The sequence below is a fragment of the Echinops telfairi genome, unplaced genomic scaffold (assembly GCF_000313985.2).
Source record: "Echinops telfairi isolate 266 unplaced genomic scaffold, ASM31398v2 ScPeMD7_5592;HRSCAF=6446, whole genome shotgun sequence".
In the NCBI taxonomy this organism is placed as follows: Eukaryota; Metazoa; Chordata; class Mammalia; order Afrosoricida; family Tenrecidae; genus Echinops; species Echinops telfairi.
In genome coordinates, this window is record NW_022109491.1 from 46,224,263 (window position 1) to 46,247,547 (window position 23,285).

At 41.8% G+C, this 23,285-nt stretch overlaps 1 protein-coding gene across 2 annotated transcripts in view; it reads left to right on the forward strand.

The window, feature by feature from the left end:
• RIN2 (Ras and Rab interactor 2) overlaps window positions 1-23,285 on the forward strand; it is a 202,091-nt gene that overhangs the window by 116,128 nt on the left and 62,678 nt on the right. Inside the window, exons 1-2 of one of the 2 annotated variants that reach the window (XM_045295367.1) lie at window positions 5,028-5,113; window positions 5,292-5,504. In XM_045295367.1, the coding sequence (XP_045151302.1) occupies window positions 5,482-5,504 (23 nt within the window). In that variant the 5' untranslated portion in view covers window positions 5,028-5,113; window positions 5,292-5,481. Of the gene's footprint in view, window positions 1-5,012; window positions 5,114-5,291; window positions 5,505-23,285 lie in introns of those variants that run through there. The other variant, XM_045295366.1, reaches the window with a different exon arrangement.

The window sequence follows — 23,285 nt, forward strand, 5'->3', positions numbered from 1 at the left end:
ACGAAACACATGCAATGATGCTGAATACAGGCAGGTCACAGACCACGGGGTTGGAAGTCTTACAGATCCAGTGGCATTGTAAGCATCTCGGGTCTGGCTCCATCAGCCTTGCTCCATGTGTCTTTTCCACAGGGATGTCTCACAGGGAGTGAACTGAGAGAGAGTCTCTGGCCTCCAAGGAGAAAATCCAGGAACTCGTAGAATTCTCAGGAGAAAGCCATGCCCACACAGAAGCCTCACTGGCTATGATCTGATTGACAGACTAGACTCCACCCCTTCACTCTGAATCCTATCAAGTCCCAAATTGACACCAGATTATGTAACTACAACAGGGACACAGAGGTCGGGAGGTACAGAGATGTTCCTGTAGCCTCCACTTTAGGCGATCAACCATGCAAATCTGGAGTAAGCAAGCTCTACTCCCTGTCTAGACAGGGACTGCTGGGACTTTTATGTACAAAAAAATTTGCTAACTATGAAGATGAATGAGGGTCGAGAGGGTGAGAAATCATTCTTCCATGGGTCTGCCTAGGGTATGGCTGCCCCTCCATTGGTCGGGGTTCTCTGCTTCCTGTGGACTGTGGCATTCCAAGTGGGAGGACAGGAATGAAACCCCAGGATTGGGAGGCAACTGTGGAAGCACCTGTATTCCCCTAAGCCACCCTACCACTTCCCTCTTTGTAGTTCGTACATTTTCTTTTTTTTTTTTAAATCATTTTATTGGGGGAATTTGTACATTTTCATACACATCTACATGAACTCTATTTTTAAAATTATCATTATTTTTCAGACATATGAAAATATCCAACTATACTAAACTACCTATTAGCGAGTCACAAGTCACATCAAACGTTGACAGTTTTGCCATTTTGTTTTAAGAAAACAACCACAACAAAACCACAGGTGTTTGTGTCTTTCATCCACGAACACCTCCCTTTATTTGTCCTCTCCAGAATCAGCCACTAGCCTGAATTAGAGTTTGAATTTTTATGCATACTGGAGCAGCTTTTATATCTGCATGTAGCTCCATCAACTTCATATACTGGATATCACTTGACAAAACATGCTTCTTCGGGTTAAAGATTACATTTTTAGCTTTTTAATTTGAGTGGTATTGATGTACAAAGGGACTTCAGAATGTTCATGGAGAAATCAAATTTAAAAATAATTAGACTTTTCAGTGAGTTTTTGATGCCCTCTCATATAGAGCTCTGATTCAATAATTTTATCTGTAGTCAAATATTATTCCTAGAAATGTCCCTTTTTTTCTGTTTCTACTGCTACTCCGTTGGTCCCCCTAAAAGTCCATCCAACTCATTGTCCTCAGGTCAATTCCTACTCATAGCAACCCTATAGGACAGAGAAACCGCTCTGGTGGGTTTCTAAGACTGTAAATCTTTAGCAGAAAGTCTCCTCTTTTTACCTGAGAAACACCTGATGTTTTCTTTCCTCTTTTTTTGAAATGAACTTGTGTCATAAAGACTAGAGTTCATGTCAGCTCTGCTTTTCCTCCTCATCTTTTTTTAGCTATTTAGTTTGAAGGATAAGGAATCTGGAGAGAGTTTGTTTTTCAAAGCAACACGCTGTATAGCTTTACATAGCCCATCTCAAGAAACGAAGCCAACAACATCCCATCAAGCCCTCTACATATGTGGTTCTTTATCTTCTTTCCTCCCCTCCACCTCCTTCCTCCCTCTCCTATGTCCTACCCTCCCCTCTCCCTGATCTCACCCCTGTCCTCCTCGAAGTCATCAAATACTCACCTTTTGGTGTATAAACCACGTTTTCTTTTCCTTATAAAAATGGTGTTATTAAATATTTATCTTTGTAAGATTGACTGGGTTTGCAAGGCATAATGTTCTTTAGTTGTATCTATGTCTGGCGGTGTTTAAGAGAGTTATCATTGTTTTTTATTGAGGTTGATATGCCAGTGTGTGCCTGTATCAGAGTTTGTCTGTCCATTCCTTTATAATAGGGGTTTTTGGTTGTTTCCAGCTTTTTGCTATTATGGAAATTGCAGCAATAAACATAGGTGTACGTGAGTCTGTTCCTGATGTAGTCTTGATTTCTTTAATGTATATACCTAGTAGAGAGTTTGCTGGGTCATAAGGTACTTGGATTTGCATTGGTTTAAGGAAGCGCCGCACTGATTTCCATAGTGGTTGTACAGTTCTACAGTTTCACTAGCAATATACGGAGATATATGATCTCTCCATATCCTTTCTAGCATTTATTATTTTCTCTTTTATTGAATTTTACTAAAAGTGTCGGTGTGAAGTGGTATCTTAATTGTTATTTCTCTTATTGGTAATGATCTCAAACATCTCTTCTATGGTTGTTGGCCACCTGGATGTCCCCTTTGGTAAATTGTCTGCATATGTCTTTTGCCCATTTTGGAATGGGTTATTTGTGTTTTTCTTGTTAAGATATACCCAGCAGCAAAAGTGAGCTGTTTAGAAGACCGAACAGAAAATGCCATCCCCCAGCTTAAAGCCCTCCGATTGTTCTTTTGGTAGAACATCCAAATTCATGGCATTTGTTATCTGCAAGGCTGGTCTGATCCCGGTCTGCCTCTCTCTCATGCTTCTCCAGCCTCTGGGACCGTGGACTTTCTCCATCCTCCATCCTCCGTATGGAGGGTTCTTCCCTTTTCCTTGTCCCGGCTGAAATCTCATGCAAGGCCATTTTCGAGTGACTCCTTAGTTATTATAACACCACCCTATTGTGTTCTCAAGGAGTCCTGGTCAAGCGTTCAGCTGCCAACTGAGAGATTAGCAGTGCAGACCTCGCAGTGTGGCTCTGTGGGAGAAAGCAACACCCTTAGGGAAACCCTGTGGAGCAGTCAGTTCTACTCTGGCACATGAGTCCCTGTGAGTTGAAATGTACTCGAGGCACTAAGAACAACAATAATATTCTGTTTTCATTCTTGAACTCCTCAGTGATTGTTGTTTGTGGTCCATCCATCACACTGGAATGTCATCTTGTTAGCCTTACTCTATACTTGTTTATGGAATTAACAAATGAATAGGTGCCCTCAAAATTTTAGAGCAGTCTGCATCTCAAATGAAATGGTGGATGGGCTAAAATCTGGATGGGAAAAGACAATTCTGATCATTAGCTAGAACTCTTCCGTCTCAGAATCCCTTTATGGCCACATTCCTTGGGGGAGGGGGAAAAGGGCGGGGCTGGCTAGCCAGCCATGGGCTGCACTCAGGCAAATACTTGGCTCTGAACAGGCACCCAGGGGCAGAAAGGACAATGATTGTTCACTTGACTGAAGGAAAAAAGCAGCCAACTAAAAATTCTCCCAGAAGCACAAAGGATTCTCCTGGCCCTTGGGCACCGCTCGCTTATCCAACCCTTTCCAGCTGCCTCACCTGCAGCCAAAGGCCCGAACACAGAAGGGAAACTAGGCAGGACAGGACTTCAGGGGAGAGGGGATGGTGGATTTTTTTAATATTGAAGGGGTGGAGAGAAGGGAGGGGAAGAGGTTTGGGGGCAGGGAGGGGCTGGTCCCAAGAAACGGGGAACTTCTACAGTGACCAAGACCACAGAAAGTAGTTTTGATTTTTTTTAAATGTAAAATATTTTGGAGGAGAGAGTGAAATCTTTTAACGCTTCGAATAAATTTAGAGTTTTATAAAGAAAAACATTATTGAAGACCCCAAAGAGCTTGTGTTCATATGGGTTATATGGTGACATTTTGGAAACATTTATTATTTTACTTATTTATTTATCATTTTAACACATAAGTAATACTGGCGTGAAAATTGTCTTTTTATTTTTAAACTAAGGGGCAAAAAGGGTACACTTGGACACAGTGTAAAGTACCCTGTACTTTCAGGCCCAAGCATTTAGAGCAGTCTCCAAGAGTCAGTTGGAGCCTCGCCCTGCATTTTGAGTGACAGGAAGCTGGGGCAAGATCAGACCAGTTGCCATCAAGTGGACTCCAAGTCCTGGTGACTTGTGCATCAGAGAACTATACTCCATAAGATTTTCACTGGTTGACTTTTCAAAAGTAGATCACCGAACAATTTCTTGAGGTGTCTCGGGGTAGACTCAAATGTCCAGCCTCTCTGTTAATAGCCAAGCTCACTAACCATTTGAACCTACCAAAGATTCCAATTTGCTATGGCACTGTGATGATGGTGGTGGCTAGGTGCTATCAGGTTGATTCTGACGCATAGAGACCTTATGTATGTCAGAGTAGTAGTCTCCATAGGATTTTCACTGGCTGGTTTTATTTATAAATAGATCAGGCCTGTTTTCTGAGGTACCTCTAGGTAGCTAAACCTACAACCTTTTGGTTAACATCCCGAATGACTAACTGCATAACCAAGGTACTTCCTGAGGCGGGAGTGGGGGGGTGGGGGGGTGGGGGTAGTGGGAACAGTAGTCTTTACAGAAAGAGACACGATTTCTCTCTGTGGCTTACTGCCTCACTCATTCCCAGCTCCACCCCTCCCTAGCAATGTCATTCCCCTAATAGTTTTCTCACTTAAAAAAAAAAAATATATATATATATACATATATATATATTTTATATATATATACATATATATATGTATATACATATATTAGAATTAAATGTTTTTAGCACTAAATTGATGAGCACTCAATTATTATCTTTTAAGTTGTTTATTTTTATAATCACATAGCAGTTATACATTTTTAGCCTAGGGAATTCCTTTGAGTTTTTCCTTTGACAAAATTAATGTAGAAACCTGCTTTTTACCAGGATTTGTATATAAGTATTTGTGTTCTGGGTGAGAAACTAAACTGTGCTTCATTTCCTTTTTGTTAAACAACATCGAAACTTAAATTCTTCCTCTTTCTAAGGAGAAGCTACCCCCTCACCCTTTATTGTTTGCTCCCCTACAGGAAAATCAGGGAGCCAGGGTTTTATTTAAAAAAAAAAAAAAAAGTGGTCATCGCTATGGTGACTAAAACTCTCCAGGCTTGTCCACGCCTCTGCTACTTCCTGATGTCATACTATTTTTGTCTTTGAATAGCTCATTGACACAATTGCCTCGGAGATCGGAGAACTGAAACAGGAGATGGTGCAGACAGATGTCAGCCTGGAAAATGGCCTGGAGTCCGCTGAACCCTACAGGTGACCGCAGCCGGCTGGGGTGACGGGTGGAGGGCTTCCCATTAGCTCTCCAGCGGGCTTTTCTGTCAAGCTCAGAAATTTGGGAACCAGGAGCCTATTGGTTGCTGATGAGATCTCTGTAGGAGGTGGGAGTGGCCTGGGTGCCAGTCTTCTGATTGTTATTTGAATTCCTTCGAAGGTGCTTGAACTTTACACCCTCTTAATTCCTCCGGGCACCAGCACCCAGAATCCTAAATTCTCAGTACCATGTCCAACCTACTCACAAGGACGGAAAAACTAACGCAGCGTGATCCTCCGTGTGCAAAATAGAATTCAGTGTAGCTGGTGTCAAGCGTCCGGGAAGTTTGTAAAGGGGAGCTCTAAAGAGGATGGACTCATTTTGCATTCTCAGGTCAGAAAAAAATTCCAGTAGTAACTGTCACCATGATTATTTTCATTAATGATTGCAACTATCGGAGATTGGATGGAGTTGTCTATGATGCAGGACAAGGCAGCAATATGCTGTCCGCATGTTTCACCGTGTCTACATGGGGACGTCAAGGACTGGCTGCTTTAGTGGGCTGCCCAGTTCTGTAGAATGGGGAAGATGGGCCCGGGGCACGGAAGGGAAAGCACCGCTAAAATGACTCCCAACACGTGTGTGCTCTCAAAGATAACAAAATTGAATCACTGCAGAACAATCTGGAAACGTGGTGTTTGGAAATCAGATTTATTTTCAGTGGCCCTCTTTTCCTGGTTTTGAGACCGCCTGGTGCAGCCAGTGTGAGATTGAGATTTATAAGTGGGTTTTGCAGGCAAGCAGGGCCCTGCCCGGTGAATCAGGGAGTCCTGTTGTCGAGGCATGTTTCAAACCAGCCCGACTTGTTCTCCAAGGGAGACCATGGCAAAAAAAGTGGTATTTCAAAGTGTCGCTTTGCCGTTGAATTGTGGTGCTTTCCAATGGGACCTGTAGTTCTCCTTAGCAATGAAGTTCTATATGCCTTCCATTTCCTTTCATTTTCTACGGCTTGATGTGGGTGAAACAGATGGTCCCAAGCTCTCTGCAGCTGCCAGGCATTTGATGATTCTTTTGACCCAACTGTGAAGGGATTCAATTGTCTTTTTCCGTAAACTAGCAAAGGCACAATCATTTGTTATTAAATTTTCCTAACTTCACCTAGGCGTTCTGAATGACTAGCTCTTTCCTCGGGGTTCTCTTCACCGTGCGCATTGTTCTAAAGCAGTCAGTTGGGGCTGAGACATAGTGAGGAAGATGGCTTTGGGGGCACTGACTTCTTTCACATCCAGAAAACATGGTAGCTACTCCAGATAAAACCAAAACGTCATAATTGACAGACAAGGGTTCGTATGTAATCCTTTTCCTGCACATGCGGCAACTAATGCCACAGTTTGAGTAAGAGTGATATCACATGTTAGGGCTACATCAAATTCGTTCTCTGACAATTAGTAGTTATTTGGTGAGGGGAGGTGGGCTTTCCTTTAAAATTCAATATCTGCTTTAAACTTTCCCCTCCCTGCCCCCTTAAGGTTTAAAGGTGTCAAAGCATTCGACATTAATTTTTGTTTTTCAGATTAATGTCACTTGTTTTTAATGTTAATTTGGTTAACACTGACTACATTTTCACAGGCAGTTTATTTGGCTTTTATTCATGGGAAAGAAAGAGGAAAAGGAAGGTGAGTTGTAAAACGAATTATGAGGTTTTTAGCATCTGTGGTGGAGATTCTTGTGGAACTTTGGAGTTGAGATTTTGGTTTAATTTCTCTGTTTTGCTCCATGGAGATGTCAGGAGGGCCAGGTAACACAGGGGTAAGAGAAAGATCTTCGCATTGTTTGAAAAATTCAAGCAGAGCCTAGCTGTTACCACTGGGGAGTATCAATGTGGCCTGACAGTGAGCTGTCCGAGGAGGGAAGGAGAGGAAAGAAGGGTAGGACTAGCAGATTTGCCTTGAGTGAATCCCTTGTAGAAAGAAGGAACAAACACCCTAGAACCAGGTGCGTGCACAGAGATATCACAATCACCCACATAGATACGTCACAACCCTCTTCCTTGTGGTTCATCCTACCATGAGTGTGTTCTAAGACATCACCGTACCCATTCCACCCACAATCACCATGAAATGTCCAAGGCTCCTTAGTTTACTGAGAACCAGGTTAAGTGTCAAGCTGAGAGCCTGAGGGTTAGGAATCATTATCTCTCTACCTGTGTTGTAATTTGGTCAAAATCCAAACAAGTTAGGGATCTTTAACCATTTGTTCCCTTCACAGAATAATGCTTTAAATACACAAATAAAACAGGATGATATGGGAAAACAATTATACCAAAATAAAATAATCAACATTGAAAGTGAATGATTTTATAACATATTCACTGCTTTATTAACACATTAAATTGCAAAATCTAGTGGTCTGGGAACTGTTGTAATCTCAAAGCTCAGATGAGTACAATTTCCTCTTTGCAATATCTCTGATGGGAATTTAACATCTGTAATTTCTGTTGGAAACAACCTCATGAGAACTTGTAATGATACTGTAGTTTATTGTCTACATTCAAAATGGGAGGAAGTTCATTTCAAAAAAAGGCTTGTGAAAATCAAAGTATAACACCCCTCCCCCCCCCCCATAGTGGTTGTTCTCACTCTTCAGCCTGCCTGCCCTATCGGTTATCATCTGACATAGACCACCACTCCCTCCTTCTAGGAACGGTTGCTTGTGTTATTGTCTAGGACTCCACACTCTTCTGGTTTCTTCTCGGTTTACCTTCTGCTGCTTTTCATCTCTGTGGCTGGTTAATTCTCATTCCCAGACCCCTTGACACTAGAGCTCAGACCTTGAGCCTCTTCTCTTTACACTTCTACTCATTTCTTTTCCATGAACCTTGGGCATGACATTTAACAATCCCTGTGACTTGATTTCCACATCAGGAAATAGGGATTTGAAATACCTCATAGGGTATTTAGAACAATGAATGAGTTCATGGCTAGAAAGCATGTCAAATAATACCTAACAAGTGGTTAATATGATATGTGAGGGCAAGTCACAAAGTAGTGCTACAAAATCATAGACACTGGTGTTAAAACAAAAATGTCAAAATGTGAAGCTATTTCTCAACAAATCCTCTATCTATATCAATACAATTGTGAAGCGCTGTTTACATTTCTCTAGTCTTTCTCCTTAAAAATTCCATGTGTGATTTATAACACAGATTTATAGCATTTTTTTTCAATTCAAGGGACACAAACTGTGTTTCTTTTTAAAATATTTTTTGAGGTTTAGGAACAAAAATAAGTCTGAAAGGGCAAGATTAGAGCTCTAAGACGAATGGGGTAAGGTTTCTCAATGAAATTCTCGAAAGACAACCCTCTCTAGCCTGGAAACCTTAGTAGATACATTGCCGTGATAGAAAAGAATTCCTGGAGACAATTCTCCTGGCCTGTTTCTTACCCCCACCAGTTTCCATGTTCTTAAAACTTCTTTATAATAGGCTCCTGTGATCATCCCGTTTCCTTTAAGAAAAGCTATCAAGATTACCTCCTTGGAATCCCAAAACCATCTGAGCTGATCTCTTTGCTTTGAAAGTAACTGGCCCACCTTCTCAGAAACCACTCTTTGAGTGGACCTTTAAAAAAATTTTTTTTAGCCCTCGAAAAAGACAAGTGAAGCATACTACTGAAAGAATTTCTATGCAACCATCTACCTATCATAGAAATATCTTGAACCAAGGTTTGTTTGGAATAAACCTGTGCATATATTAACTGAAATCCTACTGGCAATACTTTGACTTACCCATATAACTACATTGTTAAATAAAAGGACAGCTAAAGTCATTTTCTAAATAATCCATTTTATTTTCTTGGCCTGAGCCTATCTGTATGTTAGTGGTTTCTAACTAAGACCTGTAAATTGGTCCTCTTTTTGAATCCAAAGCATATATCCAACTGCCCACTCAGCCTAACCATGCTTCTAGCTCCTTGGACCCTGAAGTCATTCATAATGCCTCTTTTATCTCTCACAATCTTCCCCATTCCTCTCCAAATCCTGGCAGTTGTACTGCTAAAATGGTTCCAGGATGAGACCACTTCCCTCAGACTTCCTTGCTAACACCTTGATCAAAGATCCAGAAACCTTATCTTCAAAACAGATCATTGTAGTACCCCACATCTAGTGACCTTGAGAGTCACTTCAGAAACAGTAAATCTTCATGGGAGTAGAAAGCCGCCTCTTTCTTCTACGGAGTGACCAGTGGTTTTGAACTGCTGACTCCGTGGATAGCAGTGTGGCGTAATCCACTAGACCACCAGGCCTCTTTCACAATTGCTTGACGTTGTATTCCCTGCCTCCACCATGAGAACAGGGGTTTTGTTTGGCTTGGCTTTTTTTCTATCAATAACTGCTGGGTCTTTCAAAAGCCAAACTCTTGGCCATCATGTCCGTTCTGACTCATGGCAACCTAAAAGACAGAGTAGAATTGCCCCTATGGGTTTCTGAGAGTATAGAGCTTTCCAGAGTAAAAAGCTTTATTATTCTCCTTTGGACCACTTGGTGGTTTCAAACAGCTGATTACACAGGTAGCAGACTAACTCATAACCCATCACTCTACCATGGTTAGTAGGAAAATGGCTGCCATTGACTTCGCATGTGCTTTCCCATGTACTTCATATATGTGGTTGAATGGATCCATGAAAGATGCCAACCCTCTATAGTAGTAGAGCATCAGTGGCTTCTTGGAGAAACAAGATGTCACCCTCAGGAACCAAATTGGGAAACAATTCGTGCTTATAATAAAGTAAAAAGCTGAAAATGTGTGATATGTCTTATGCTCCTGCCCAGCAAAGAAAGGGGACCAGAGTCACTTCTGCCATAAGGTCCAGCCTCACTTTCTCCATCTTTTGTAAGTAAAGATGTTGTTTGTTGCTATCAAGTCATCCCCTGAATACGGTCCATTGGATTTTCTTGGCTAGTCAAGATGTTCTCTCTAAGTGTCACAGGTGGATTCGAATCACTAGTCAATAACTAATCGCAAACCACTTGGGCAACCCACGGGAGAGTGATTCTATTTGGGTCCATCCACAAATGAACCATTGCCTCGCCTGCTACACATTTCTTAATATTCCTTTGTCCTTGGGCAGGGTAGAGAGATCAAACTAAACAACCTGTGAAATACCTTCTGGGTTTGGCTGAATCTACAGGATGACTACAGATCCTGGTAAAACCTGGTCATTGAAGGCTCACACGATATCGGCTTATTTCTTTCATTGTGCTGAAGAAAGGGCACCAGGGCTGCATTTGATGACCTCTGCTTTGAATTCTTATAGGTTAAAAAAAAAATAACCTGGAAACAATACTGTTCTCATTTCTTAGTCTTTGCTTTTCTTTTTCTTTCTTTTTAAAAAATCATTTTATTGGGGGCTCATACAATTCTTATCACAGTCCTTATGTCCATCCATTGTGTCAAGCACATTTGTACACTTGTTGCCATCATCATTCTCTAAACATTTGCTTTGTACTTGAGCCTTAACATCAGCTCCTCATTTCCCCCTCCCTCCGTGCTCCCCCCTCCCTCATGAACCCTTGATAATTTATAAATTACTATTATTTTTCCATGTCTTACACTGACCAGTGCCTCCCTTTACCCACTTTTCTGTTGTCCATCCCCCTGGGTTATAGGTAGATCATTGTGATCGATTCCCCCTTTCCCTCCCCTCCAATTTCCCCTTACCATCCTGGTATCTCTACTCTCATTATTGGTCTTAAGGGTTTATCTCTCCTGGATTCCCTGTGTTTCCAGCTCTTATCTATAACCATGTGCATGCTCTGGTTTATCCAGATTTGTAACACAGAATTGGGGTCACGATAGTGTGGGGGAGGAAGCATTAAAGAACTAGAGGAAAGTTGAATGTTTCATCGGTGCTATACTGTATCCTGACTGGCTCGTCTTTTCCTTGTGACCCTTCTGTTAGGCGATGTCTGATTGTCTACAGATGGACTTTAGGTCTCCACTCCATATGCCCCTTCATTCTCATTGATATGCTTTTTTTATTCTGGGTCTTTGATGCCTGATACCTGATCCCGTTGACACCTTATGATCACACAGGCTGGTGTGCTTCTTCCATGTGGACTTTATTGCTTCCCAGCTAGATGGCCGCTTATTTATCTTCAAGCCTTTAAGACCCCAGATGCTATATCTTTTGATAGCCAGGCTCCATCAGCTTTCTTCACCATATTTGCTTATGCACTAATTCTGTCTTAAGCGGTCATGTCAGAAAGGTGAGCATCACAGAATGTCAGGTTATTAGAACAAAGTGTTCTTGCATTGAGGGAGTACTTGAGTAGAGGCCCAATGTCTGGCTGCTAGTTTAATACTTAACATATAAATATATGTACATAGATCTATTTCCCTAACATTATATATAAATATATTTACATATGTATATGCCTGTCTGTTCTTATACCTCTATAAATGCCCTTTGCTTCCTGGTATTTTCTTCTATTTCCTTTTACTTTCTTCTTGTCCCATTATCATGTTCAGCCTTCATTCGGGTTTCAGTAATTCCTCTCGGTTACATTGCCCTTGATCAAGCCCTACCAGTTATCCTACACCCTCCTTTCCATTGATTTTAGATCACTTGTTGTTCACTTGTCCCTGGGTTTGTTAACCCCCACTTCCTTTTCCCCGCCTCCCTCACTCCTGTGTGTCCCCAGAATTTCTGGTCTCATTTTTCTTCCCTGGATTTTTAATCCCACCTATATTATCTAGATAGATATGCAGAGACAATAATAAGCACAAAAACAAGGCAGAGAAAAATAAAATAACAAAAGAAAACAAAAAACAAACAAACAATAACAAAGGACCAAAAATAAGAAAAGCCTATAAATAGTTCCAGGTCTGTTTGTTGACCTTTCAGGGTGTTTTCCAGTTGAGTCTCATGGGGTACCATGCCCTGGCTCCAAAGTCTATTTTTGTTATTCCGCAAGGACTTCCTTGCTTTGCTCCCCTTGCTGCTCTGTTGCACACCCTTAGCACTTTACCCAGGTGTGGTGGGGTCAGATCAGGCATAATTCCTGCACTGTGTCTCCAGTGTTGTCCCTCATAGCACTATGGGTTAGTGAGGGATGTTGTGTTCCATGGTGGGGCTGCCCCTATGGTCCTTTCTGTGCATTGGCTGCTTTGAGCAGTAATCTTGTCCTTGGGACTTGGTGGGAAAGGATGTGTTCCACTCTCTCTCCTTCCCTCTTCACAGAAACACTTTCTATGTCAGTTAAAAATCATGCATGATGATCTACCATTTAAATTAGTGGGAAAACATTGGAAAGATGTACACCCAAACAAAAAGTAAACTAAAATGAACCAAAGAAACAAGCAAAGTGGCTTTATTGCAAAGGGTAGTTTTACTACGTCACAAGCTATCAGGCCTTTTTCCTAGAACCTGTGTTGAAAAAGTTGGTTTTCCCCCTTGACCAAATTGTGAGGTCTAGTGTGTTTCAGCAAAAATTGGAAGGATCACAATAAACATTTGCTGGCAGAATCTGCCATATCCAGCAGGGTCAGAGGAAAGCAGCATCTAACAAATGAAGAGTCAGTAGGCGTAACTGTTTGGCTATTATACATGAAGATCATAGTAAAGTCATAGAGGATAGGAGAGATAGTGCAGAGAGTACAATAAAGGAGTCAGACACATTTTATGGTAGCATGCTCACCTCAGCCCTTGGTGGTCCATGGGGAGGTGGGAGAAGAGAGAGGGACTTTACTATCTTGGGATATTTGTAGGCAGCCATAAGACATGCATACTCAGTAGTTACATACATCACAAGGTGGGTGGTAGCTACATTAAGGGCCCTGAGCTCACAGGTGAGGAAACCTAATACCTGCATTGGGGGAAGGTATGAGGGGTGGGTGGGTGACAAGGCAGGAAGAGATAGCAACAGGATGTCATAGCTGTTAGGGGAGAATCTGTGGGAGCACTATTTAAAGCAGGATAATGTACCAAAGCAGTGTCTTTCCTACCGTGGAATGCTATCTTTCCGGATTCCCTCTGTTATAAGTTACGGAACATAGTCCTCCTTGTCCTATCTCCCTCAGTATTAGTTTGCCACACAGCAGTACTTTACCCATCTGCACCCCCCCAAAAACAAACAAACAAACAAACAAAGCACAGTTATTGCCAAGTAGATCTCCCCTCATGGCAACCAGTGTATTGTACAGTAGAACTGCGATCAATAAAGTTTTCAGTGCTGTGACTTTTTAAAATATATCAATCCTTTTTAGTATGGGCTCTTACAGATGTTATAACAACCCACAAATCAATTATATCAAGCAAACATGTATGGTCTTTCTTCCAAGGCAAATCTGGATAGACTCACCACCAAATTTTCAGTTTGCATCCAAATGCATAACCATTTGCAATTCCTAGGAATCCCTCCCATCAAAGAATGCTTGTTGTCATCAAAGCTCATCGTTCCTTTTTATACACTTAAGAATTGCACATGCACATTTCCACTAACTATTGGATCTTGTCCATCCTTGATTGTTCACATGCATTGTCAAAGAATACTGGATAGAATATCCAGAACAGAATAGAGAAGCTCTTCAAGTTGTATAGAGGTTAGCTAACGTAAAACAGTTGAAACCCATTTGTCCTGATACCCAAGGCTATTAGTGCCCTTGTGCTGCCATAATAACGACCACAAGTGTGTGACTTTAACGAGCAGAAATTATTGTTCACAGTTTAGGTACAGGGCTAGAAGTCCAAATTCAGGTACTGGTTCTAGAGAAAGATTTTTGTTCTGTGTCCACTCTAGGGAAGAGCTTTGTCTCTTTCAGCTTTTTTCCCTCACTTCCTTGATCGTCAGGTGGTATGTCATCTATCTCCCCTCATCTGTATGTCCTTGCTTCTGTGTCGAATCTGCTCGTTTACATCTCAAAGTGATTGTTTTAAAATGCACTCTGCATTACTATGGCCTCTTTATCATAATAGAAAAATTCTATTCCCAAATGGTATCACACTCACAGATATGGGGCTGAGAATTTACAACATGTATTTTTGGAGGATACTATTTACCCCATAATCAAGTTCATATCATAGAGTTCCATAGTTCCTTCCCTCAATGGCAACGGGTCAGGCTTTCAGCATAATTTTGTTGATAATCAGAGGAGATTCTTTGATGGTAATGGTTTAACAGTGCACATTTTTCTATTGTGTCCATTGAGGATATTCTACTATGGCTGATTTGATCCATTTTCCTCCCAATAATCTAAAATCACCAGGAGTATTTTGAACAATATTACAAGGAAGTCTGTGAGAATTGCCTAATATTTTCTGTTATTGTAATCAAAATAGCCACAATTAAGTCCAACCTAAAGAAAATATAATCTTCACTGCTACTACTACTACTACTGCTATTACTCACTACCATCGAGTTGATGCTAACTCACAGTGACCCTGTGGGACTGATAGAACTGCCCTTGTGAGTTTCTGACACTGTAACCCTTTATAGGAGTAGAAAGGCCCCGTCTTTCTCCCATGGAGTGGTTGGTGGTTTTGATCTGCTCACCTAGCAACCCAACTTGTAACCACTATACCATGAGGGCTCCTTAATGCGTATACTAGTCGATGCTTATAGTAGTAGAGTAGTTAATGTAAATGGAAGAAATGAAGTAAAAAAACTGAACAGAAAACTTCAAAGGACAGCTCGAGAAGACAAAGTAAAATATTATAATTAAATGTGTCAAGACCTAGAGTTAGAAACAAAAAAGGAAGACCATACTCATCATGTACTGAACTCAAAGAACTCAAGAAACAATTCAATGTTGCAATGTTGAAAGATTCTATGTGCAAAATATTGAAGGCTGCAGGAAGCATCAAAAAAAGATGGGAAGAGTACACAGAGTACCAAAAAGAGCTAGTTGACATTCTACAATTTCATGAGGTAGCACATGAGCAAGAGCCAATGTACCGAAGGAAGAAGTTCCGGCTGCACTGAAAACATTAACCAAAAGCAGAGTTATAGGAACTGATGGCATACCAACTGCAATGTTTCAACAAGCTGATGAAGCACTGGAAACACTTGTGGATGCCAGCAAACTTGGAAGAAAGCTACTTGGCCGATTGACTGGAAGAAATACATATTTGCACTCTTTCCAAAGAAAGGTGACCCAGTAGAATGTTCGAGTTATAGAGCAATATCATTAATATCATGGGCAAGTAAAATTTTGCTGAAGATCATTTAATAATGGTTGCAGCAGTACATTGACAAGGAGTTGCCAAAGGTACAGGCCAGATTCAGATGAGGACATTCAATAAGGGACATCATTGCTGTCAGACGGATATTGGCTGAAAGCAGAGAATAGGATAAAGATGTTTCTTTGTTGTACTGTGCTAAGGCATTCAACTGTGTAGATCATAACAAACTATGAATAGGCTTGAGATGAATGGGAATTTCAGAACATTTCAATGTTCTCATGTGAAACTTGTGCATGGATCAAGAGGCAGTTGTATGAACACAGCAAGACAATACTGCATGGTTTAAAATCAGGACAGGTGTGTGTGAGTCCGTGTGGTATCCTTTCATCATACTTATTCAATCTGTATGCTGAGCAAATAATCAGAGAGGCCGAACAATATGAAGAATAATGTGGCATCAGGATTGGAGAAAAGCGTATTAAAACCCAGCGATATGCAAATGATACAACCTTGCTGCTGAAAGTGAGGGCTTGAAACACCTGCTGATGAAAATCAAGGACTGCAGCCTTCAGCGTGGATTAGAACTCAGTGTAAAGAAGACCCAACTCCTCACAACCGAACGAAGAGGTAACGTCACGATCAATGGAGCAAAGATTAAACTTGTCAAGGATTTTATCTTGCTTAGATCCACAGTCAATGCTCATAGAAGCAACGGTCAAGAGATCAGAAGCTGCACAAGAACTCTTTAGAGTGTTGAAAAGAAAAGATGGTACTCTGATGACTAAGGTGTACTTGACTGAAGCCATGGTATTTTTAATTGCCTCTTGTACATGTGGAAGTTACATATTAAATAAGGAAGACAGAAGAAGGACATTGGCTTTGAATTGTGGTGTTGGTGAAGAATTTTAAAAGTGCCCTAAATGACCAGAAGGACAACCAGGCCTGTCTTCGATGTCTTGGAAGACGTATGGCCCGAGGGCTCCTTAGAGGAAAGGAGGGCGAAGTGTCCTCTCACATTTTTTGGACACATTGTCAGAAGAGACCAGTCCCTGACGAAGGACATCATGCTTAGTAAAGTGGGGGGGGGGGGGAGCAAAACAGAGGAAAGCCCTGGATGAGACAGAGTGACACAATGGTTGCGACCATGGTTTCAAAGATAACAATTGTGAGGATGGGGCAGGCCTGGGCAATGTTTTGTTGTGCCTGTGCTTAGAGTCTCTGCGGGTCGGAGCTGACTCAATGTCAACTAACAGCATTTGCTAAAATGCCTAGATACTGTTGCCTGAAGGTTTTCACAACTTAACGGGGGAAAATTACGTTTAAGTAAGCAAGTGACTATGATGTCATGAAGTGAGGATATACTATATGTATAGTCGATGTCCTGGGAATCTCGGGGGTGGTGAAGAGGTACAGGTAATTCCAAAAGGAAAAGTTTTAGAAATACTGTTTAACTGTTGAAATCATTTCTAAAGGGTGAATTAAGCAGAATTAAGAATGCCAGAAAGATCTGCTTAGTAGGTCTGAATTGGTGATAGGATTATTTTAATGATTACTAAAGTAAAGCCTATGTTAAATTAAAAAAAGACAATGCAGAAATAAAGATAAAAATCACCATATACTCACCACTAGTGTAGAACTACTTTTATTTACTTGTTTGATATTTTTGTTTGTTTGGGTGTGTATCCTCCCAGTGTTTTTTTCATGTATTTAAATCATAGGTCATGCAGATTTCTAAGTGACTTTCAAGAGTATTTCTCATCTCCCTGGAAATGAACAGTATGCCCTAGAAGACAATTCCCTTTTGCTTAAAGTGTTGTTGATAGGTGCAACTCATTGAGGCAATTCCAGCTCACAGTGACCCTGTGTGACAGAATGGGACTGTCCCATCGACGTTCCTCGTCTGTGGAAGCAGTTAACTAGGACCTAAGTACAAAACATCCAGCCTTGGGTTAGTGGCCTGTTGAACCACAAGGGCTCCTGATTGAAGTGTTGCACTTGACAATGTAGTGACTGGCTTCTATGGCAACGTTAAACTTCAGCACACATAATTTAGCAGTGGTACAGTCTAGAGTTAGCGCTAAATAAATGTTCTGCTTTACCTCCCTGCTATATTAGCAGTTAATTCCACCACAGAATATCTGTTTATCTAGAATTCAGTTGTGATTTAGTCATGCTATGAAATAATACCACAGCCAAGCATGCTTAAATATTAAATATTAAGACTCGCACATTGCTCTTCACGGAGCAGTCTGTATGCTAGCTGCTTCTCTGGGCACAGAGGGCCATGCCCATAGACCACAGAGCCCACCTGGCTCTATCCCAACCTTTGTGAGCACCCAGAGGAACCAGGACAATGGTTTCTTTGTTTATGTTTCTTATTTTTACAGTAACAGATAAATGTCCCTCCCAGTGTTTACTCCATATCTGCCTTTTCATTTTTAGTAGGGGGATAAACTAGAGGAAATTCAGTAGCAGAGCCACCACCATTCCTTTCCTCCCTTGTGAAAACAGCAGCGCCTCTCACGCACCTGTGCTTGCATTTCAGTGTGGTTCTCCACACACGGTCTTGGGAATAGAGAGTCTAAAAATCCTGGACACTCCTACAAGTTTGTCACAAGCATGCTCCCTAGGAGGGGCATGCTTTTAGAAATCTTTTTGAGGGAGTTATGTAGCCACCTCCCTCAAAAAGCAACAGCCCTTTGCCATACAAGAAAAAACTCCTCAAGCCCAAATATTTAAGAGATTCTAGCCTTTTATAATTTAAGAGAACAAAAACGACGTACAGAAATTAAAAACTCATTTGGCATGTTATACAAAAGAACAAGCTGGAAAATGGGGCATTGGCCCAGTTTTATCAATTTCTAATATTTTAACCTTAATAAAGAGAATAACCAGATGCTCAGGTAACAGTGTCTTATGAATTGTAGATGGGTTGTCATTTACCCTGACTGTACATAAGGTGCTCTTCCAATATTTCCCCGGAAACCACTCAAGGCAGACCCTCTCCTCCACCTAACCCTACTAAACCTGGTGCATCACCCATCCTCTTGGCCACTGTTAGGCATTTGTAGTGTTTTTGTGTTTTGTTTCCTTTTTGATGCATGGACAAGGATCTATAGTTTAAAGAACAAGACTCTGGTGACCACAGAATCAGTGTTCAGTCCAGCTCTAACTTCTTAAAGCAACAGCTACATTCACTTCTTATAGATGAAGCCCGGGCCCCTCTGGCAGTACCATGTCCTGGGTAGCATCTTTCTTGCCTTTGCAGCTGCTTCAGGCACCACCCTGTGAGAAGGCTTTGTGAGACTTCATGCAGCTGAAGCTGTACAGGGCAGAAAAAGGAAGGGGAGCCCATAGAGACACAGGAGGCACACATGGCAAGTTCTACACAAATTATCAGAGAAGGGGCTGCTTTTCTTTCTGTTTGTCATCTGAGAGTTGAGTGTACAAGTTGGGACTAGCTCTGCTTGGCTGGTAGAACTTTCGATCACAAGTACCTGCCAAGTGACACACGGAGACCTTCCCTTTTGGAGGCTCTAGGATTTTTCCCCCTCTCCACAAATCACATTAAATACTGACAAAATAGAGTATTTTGCTTATAGGATTATCTTTGTCGATCCTAGAGTAGAAACACATTACCTTGCTTTCTTCTGGTTGAATATTGAAAATAAGGCAGCAATAAAATAGACAAATCTTGGGCATTTCCATGAAGGTAGCTTTCTTCGTAGCTCCCAAGATTTTCTGGGTTCTTCGAATAAGAATTTGTTTTCAGGTTCTGTTTGTAGTAATATGTTTAATAATTTTGGTAATAAATTCCTTTCTTGGACAAAAATCCCTCTTTGGGGACATAATGAAACTGATTAATGGGCTTGAGGTCAAGACCATGAAGAGTCATGAGGAGTCAACACTAGGACTTTAATTTGAGACCACAAATGCTTTTCTCTCCAAACTAGTGAATATTATAAGAATTATCCTGTAAACAGAGTTTTTATTTTGTTGTTGATGTTCTTAACTTTGCAGTAAGACTGCATCTGTTATACTAGGAATTGAAGTGGTTTGATGGATAAATCATAGGCAAAAGCAAATGAAACCTTGAACTCTTGCTTTTTTTTGGGGGGGGAGCTGTCGTCTTATTGTCCACATTAGCACTCTGTTATCTTGATTCCGCCTATGGCCATCTGTTAAGTGCTTACCACATAAGCAGGGGGGTCTGGTGGCACAATGGAATAAGCATTTGGACTGCTCGCCACGAGATCTGTGGCTCAAACCCCCAGCTGCTCCCTAGAAAAAAGACGAGGCCATCTGCTCCCATAAAGATTTAGTCTCTGAACCTCTGTAAAGAAGGTCTATTCTGTCCTATAGGGGTGCTAGAAATCAGAATCAAATCCATAGCAGTAAGTTTGGGTTTGGTACCATGTAAACAAGGAAAAAAACATTCGCTTCTTGTTAAGAAAGGAACCAGTTGTCAAGCTTCCGGAAAAGCATGAAGTCTTCCTGTGGGTTTGTTACAAGATAGCGTTTCACTGGGAATCTAGATGGGGCTTGGGAGAGTAGATATTGGTGGAGCCACCATTCTCCTTTCAAACCCTGGAGCCAAGACAGGCTTGCGGCTTACTCAGCCCTGCACCCAACACCAACATTGACCTTGGAAGTAGAACTCAAGGTTATGCCTTCCAAGGAAAGAGTTCACTTCTACACCTTTGTATAGCCTGATACAGGAGCCCAAGGGTAGTGTGGCTGGGAACTGAGAACCTACTTTTTAAAAGATGATGCTACTCTTTCTACAAATAGACCTTGTATAGCCATCGATGAAGGGGTACACGTTACTGTTATGCTGAACAGGTTTCCGTGGAACTTGTAGACTAAGATGGACCAGGAAGAAAGGCCTGGTGACCTTCTGATAATGGTTCATAAGTAGAAAATATCTAAATCCACAGCCAAGCCTGAGGATGGCGCAGGACTAGGCAGCACGTTTCCTTCTGTTGTTCACGGAGTTGCCATGAGTTGCAAGCCTACTCCATAGGAGCTAGCAACAACAGCTAGTCGTGCTCCCAGGGCATCTGAGTGTCTCCATACAACTCAAACAAGATCTCAGCCACTTTTTACCTGGGAGCAAAGCAGATCACGCTGCTAAAATATAAAGGAGACTTTGGCCATGCTTTTTGACAGGTAGATTGCCAATGTACCATATGCTCTGTGGTAGTGTTCATCCTATGGCATACCTACCTACCTGCACATGCAAACACTCCAATCCAGCGAGCTTAGAGCTCTAGAAACTTGGAGTTACCAGGAACCTCACTCACTTCCAGAGTTCTCCATTCATTCTATTGAAGGCGTTCCAAAATGGTTAACTAGTCTCTTTTCAGTTGAAATGTGATCTGTAGTTTGGTGTGGAAAGGAGCAACTGTAGTGTATTTAAGTATTTAATTGAAACATCTTTCATAATTTAAAAAGTACAGATTGGTAAAAATTGTCTATTTTCTTGTGCTTTTGTGTTGATTTTGTCCACATGTCCTAACTCTGAGGTAGAGCCATCCTGCACTATGAGAGACTAGGAGCCCAACTACAGGGATCAGTCTCAGATGACATGGAGTTTAGCATTTTGGCTACAAATACATGTAGGTTTACAACAGCCAAACCAGGTCTCATATCTACAGAGTGGTTGACTTCACTTACTGCTTTGGTCATTGTTTTTCCTGCAAGTACAACCTGAACTTTTCCCTTTTTCCTTTTGTCTTTACTACATTGACATTTACAAAGTTCAGATCCCTAGCTTTGTAGAATACCCCTCACTTTGAATGAGTCTGCTTGTTTCCATGTGTGTTGGTGCTATTGTGTCCCTCCAGCGCTTCACATGAGCATATGCTATCAGGGGGCATTGTTACTGGTGGTATTAACACCAGTCACTCAGCTAAGATGCTGTCTGCAAAGTTCATGAGTAGGAGATCTATTGGGTAATATCGTAAGACTGAATATCTTGGTTCCTTAACAGTCATTCACTGATTGGTTTCAATATATATTAATGAGTATGACAAATATCATTATTTACCATATTAAAATTAAAAACAGGAAGCTCAGAAAGGAACCTGACCCAAATCCCACATGTCTGGGTGAGACAGGAGAAGGGCGCCAGGCTTACAGCCCTGGGCTGGCATTGTGGCCGCTGCACTGTGATTAGTCTTCATGGAATGTCCTGAGTTATATCACAGTTGCTTAGCACTCATACGCCTTTGTCCTCCCTCCCTCAGGTTTTCATGCAGACATCTGTTTTAGATATCATTCGTTTCTGGTCATTTCATCAAGGTCTTAGAGGTCTCTCCCTGGAAGCAGGGTCTAAAGCCTGAGTTCTTATGCACAGAATTTATGGTGGGAGGACTGGGGGCAAGCCAGTGATGAAGTGAGGAATGTGGGATGGAGCAGGGGAGGAAACAGGCAAAAGTATGGGCGCAGCTGGAATCCAGCCTCAACCTGTTCTTTCAAGGAGCTCTGAAGCATGGGTAGCACTCTAGAGTTACCTCACTCTGAGTGAGAAAGCCACATTTGTATATCCATAATCAGAACTTAATTAGCAGTGGATCCGCTCCCAGAGGAGTGGGGAGGGGGAGGTGGTTTGCGGCACACGTACCTGGGCATTGTCATCTGTGAATTCTTAGCAGCCAGAGGGATGAACACCTGACCTGGTCAAAGGCACCTAGGTGAGGCACTGACAGCTCCCTCTGTCCATTCAATGCTTAATTTATTAGCCCTTCCCTGGACATTGTCCCTGATAAAAGCCAATTTGCTTTGTAATAATATGCTACAAACATCAAATGAATAGCTGCAAAAAAGAGTTAACTTAGTCATTGACAAAGACAAGGTCTAATAGATGGGTTTTCCTTTATGAAACCCCATAAATCCTAGTCACTGTTTTCCTATCTGGGCTCTGGGCTTTTCAACTGAAGTCAGTTGACAAAACAAAGGCTTTTTAGCTTCTTGAAAGGATGACCTGAGGAGTCACAGGATGTGCCTGTTTGAGGAGGGCAGTGTCAGCATGTTTAGGCTCCGGACATAGGAGCATCGGATTGTTGTTGGACACTGTTGTCTTGATAAAACATTGCTCACTTGAGACGGCAGAAATGAAACGTTTATATAGGTTCTAATGAGTCAGTGATTTGTTATCCATCCTCCCCACCCCCACTCCCAAACCAACCAATTGGATTTAAGTTAAAATGCATGATTTGCTATTGGGTCTTCCCAAATTGTGGTCCTTGAGACCAGTAGCATCAGCTCCACCCTGGAGCTTATCAGTATGCAGAAATTCTGGCATACTGAAGACCTGCAGAATCGCACACTCCAGTTTGGGAAGCACTGATGCTGAGCATGAGGCTCCTTAAGCACTTGGCCGCTAACCCCAAGGTCAGCAGCTCAAACCCACTGGCCACTTTCCACAGGAAATAGATCGTGGCAGTCTGCTTCCATACAGATCTCAGCCTTGGAAAGTCTTGGGAAGGTCCACTCTGTCCTGTAGGGTCACCATGAGTTAGAATTGCCTTAGTGGCAATGGATTTGGTTTTGATTGAAAGCAGTGGTGATTCAATTTGGCTGCCCCTGGGATCACCAGGGGACTTTAACCATTCTAATGCCGGAGTTCCACTCCAGACCCTGATTATTTCGTCTCAGGCACATGCTGGCCACTTAAGCCATTTAAATCATCCCTGATGATTTTCATCGGTTAGCAATGGTTGAGAACTGCTAGTCCGATGTCTGCCCTGCTAGCTTGTTCTTGTTAAGTGTCTTGGAGTCAGTTCCAACTCCTGTAACACTGCCCAGTCCCGTGCCGTCCTCACACCTTTTCTGTTGAGTCACTGTGTCAATCCATCTCATGGAGGGCCTTCCTTTTCTCTCCAACCCGCTCCTGTACCAAGCATGATGTCCTCCTCCAGGGACTGGTCTCTCCTGATACCATGTCCGAGTACAGGTGACAGGATCTTACTCTCCTCACTTTTTTTTTTTT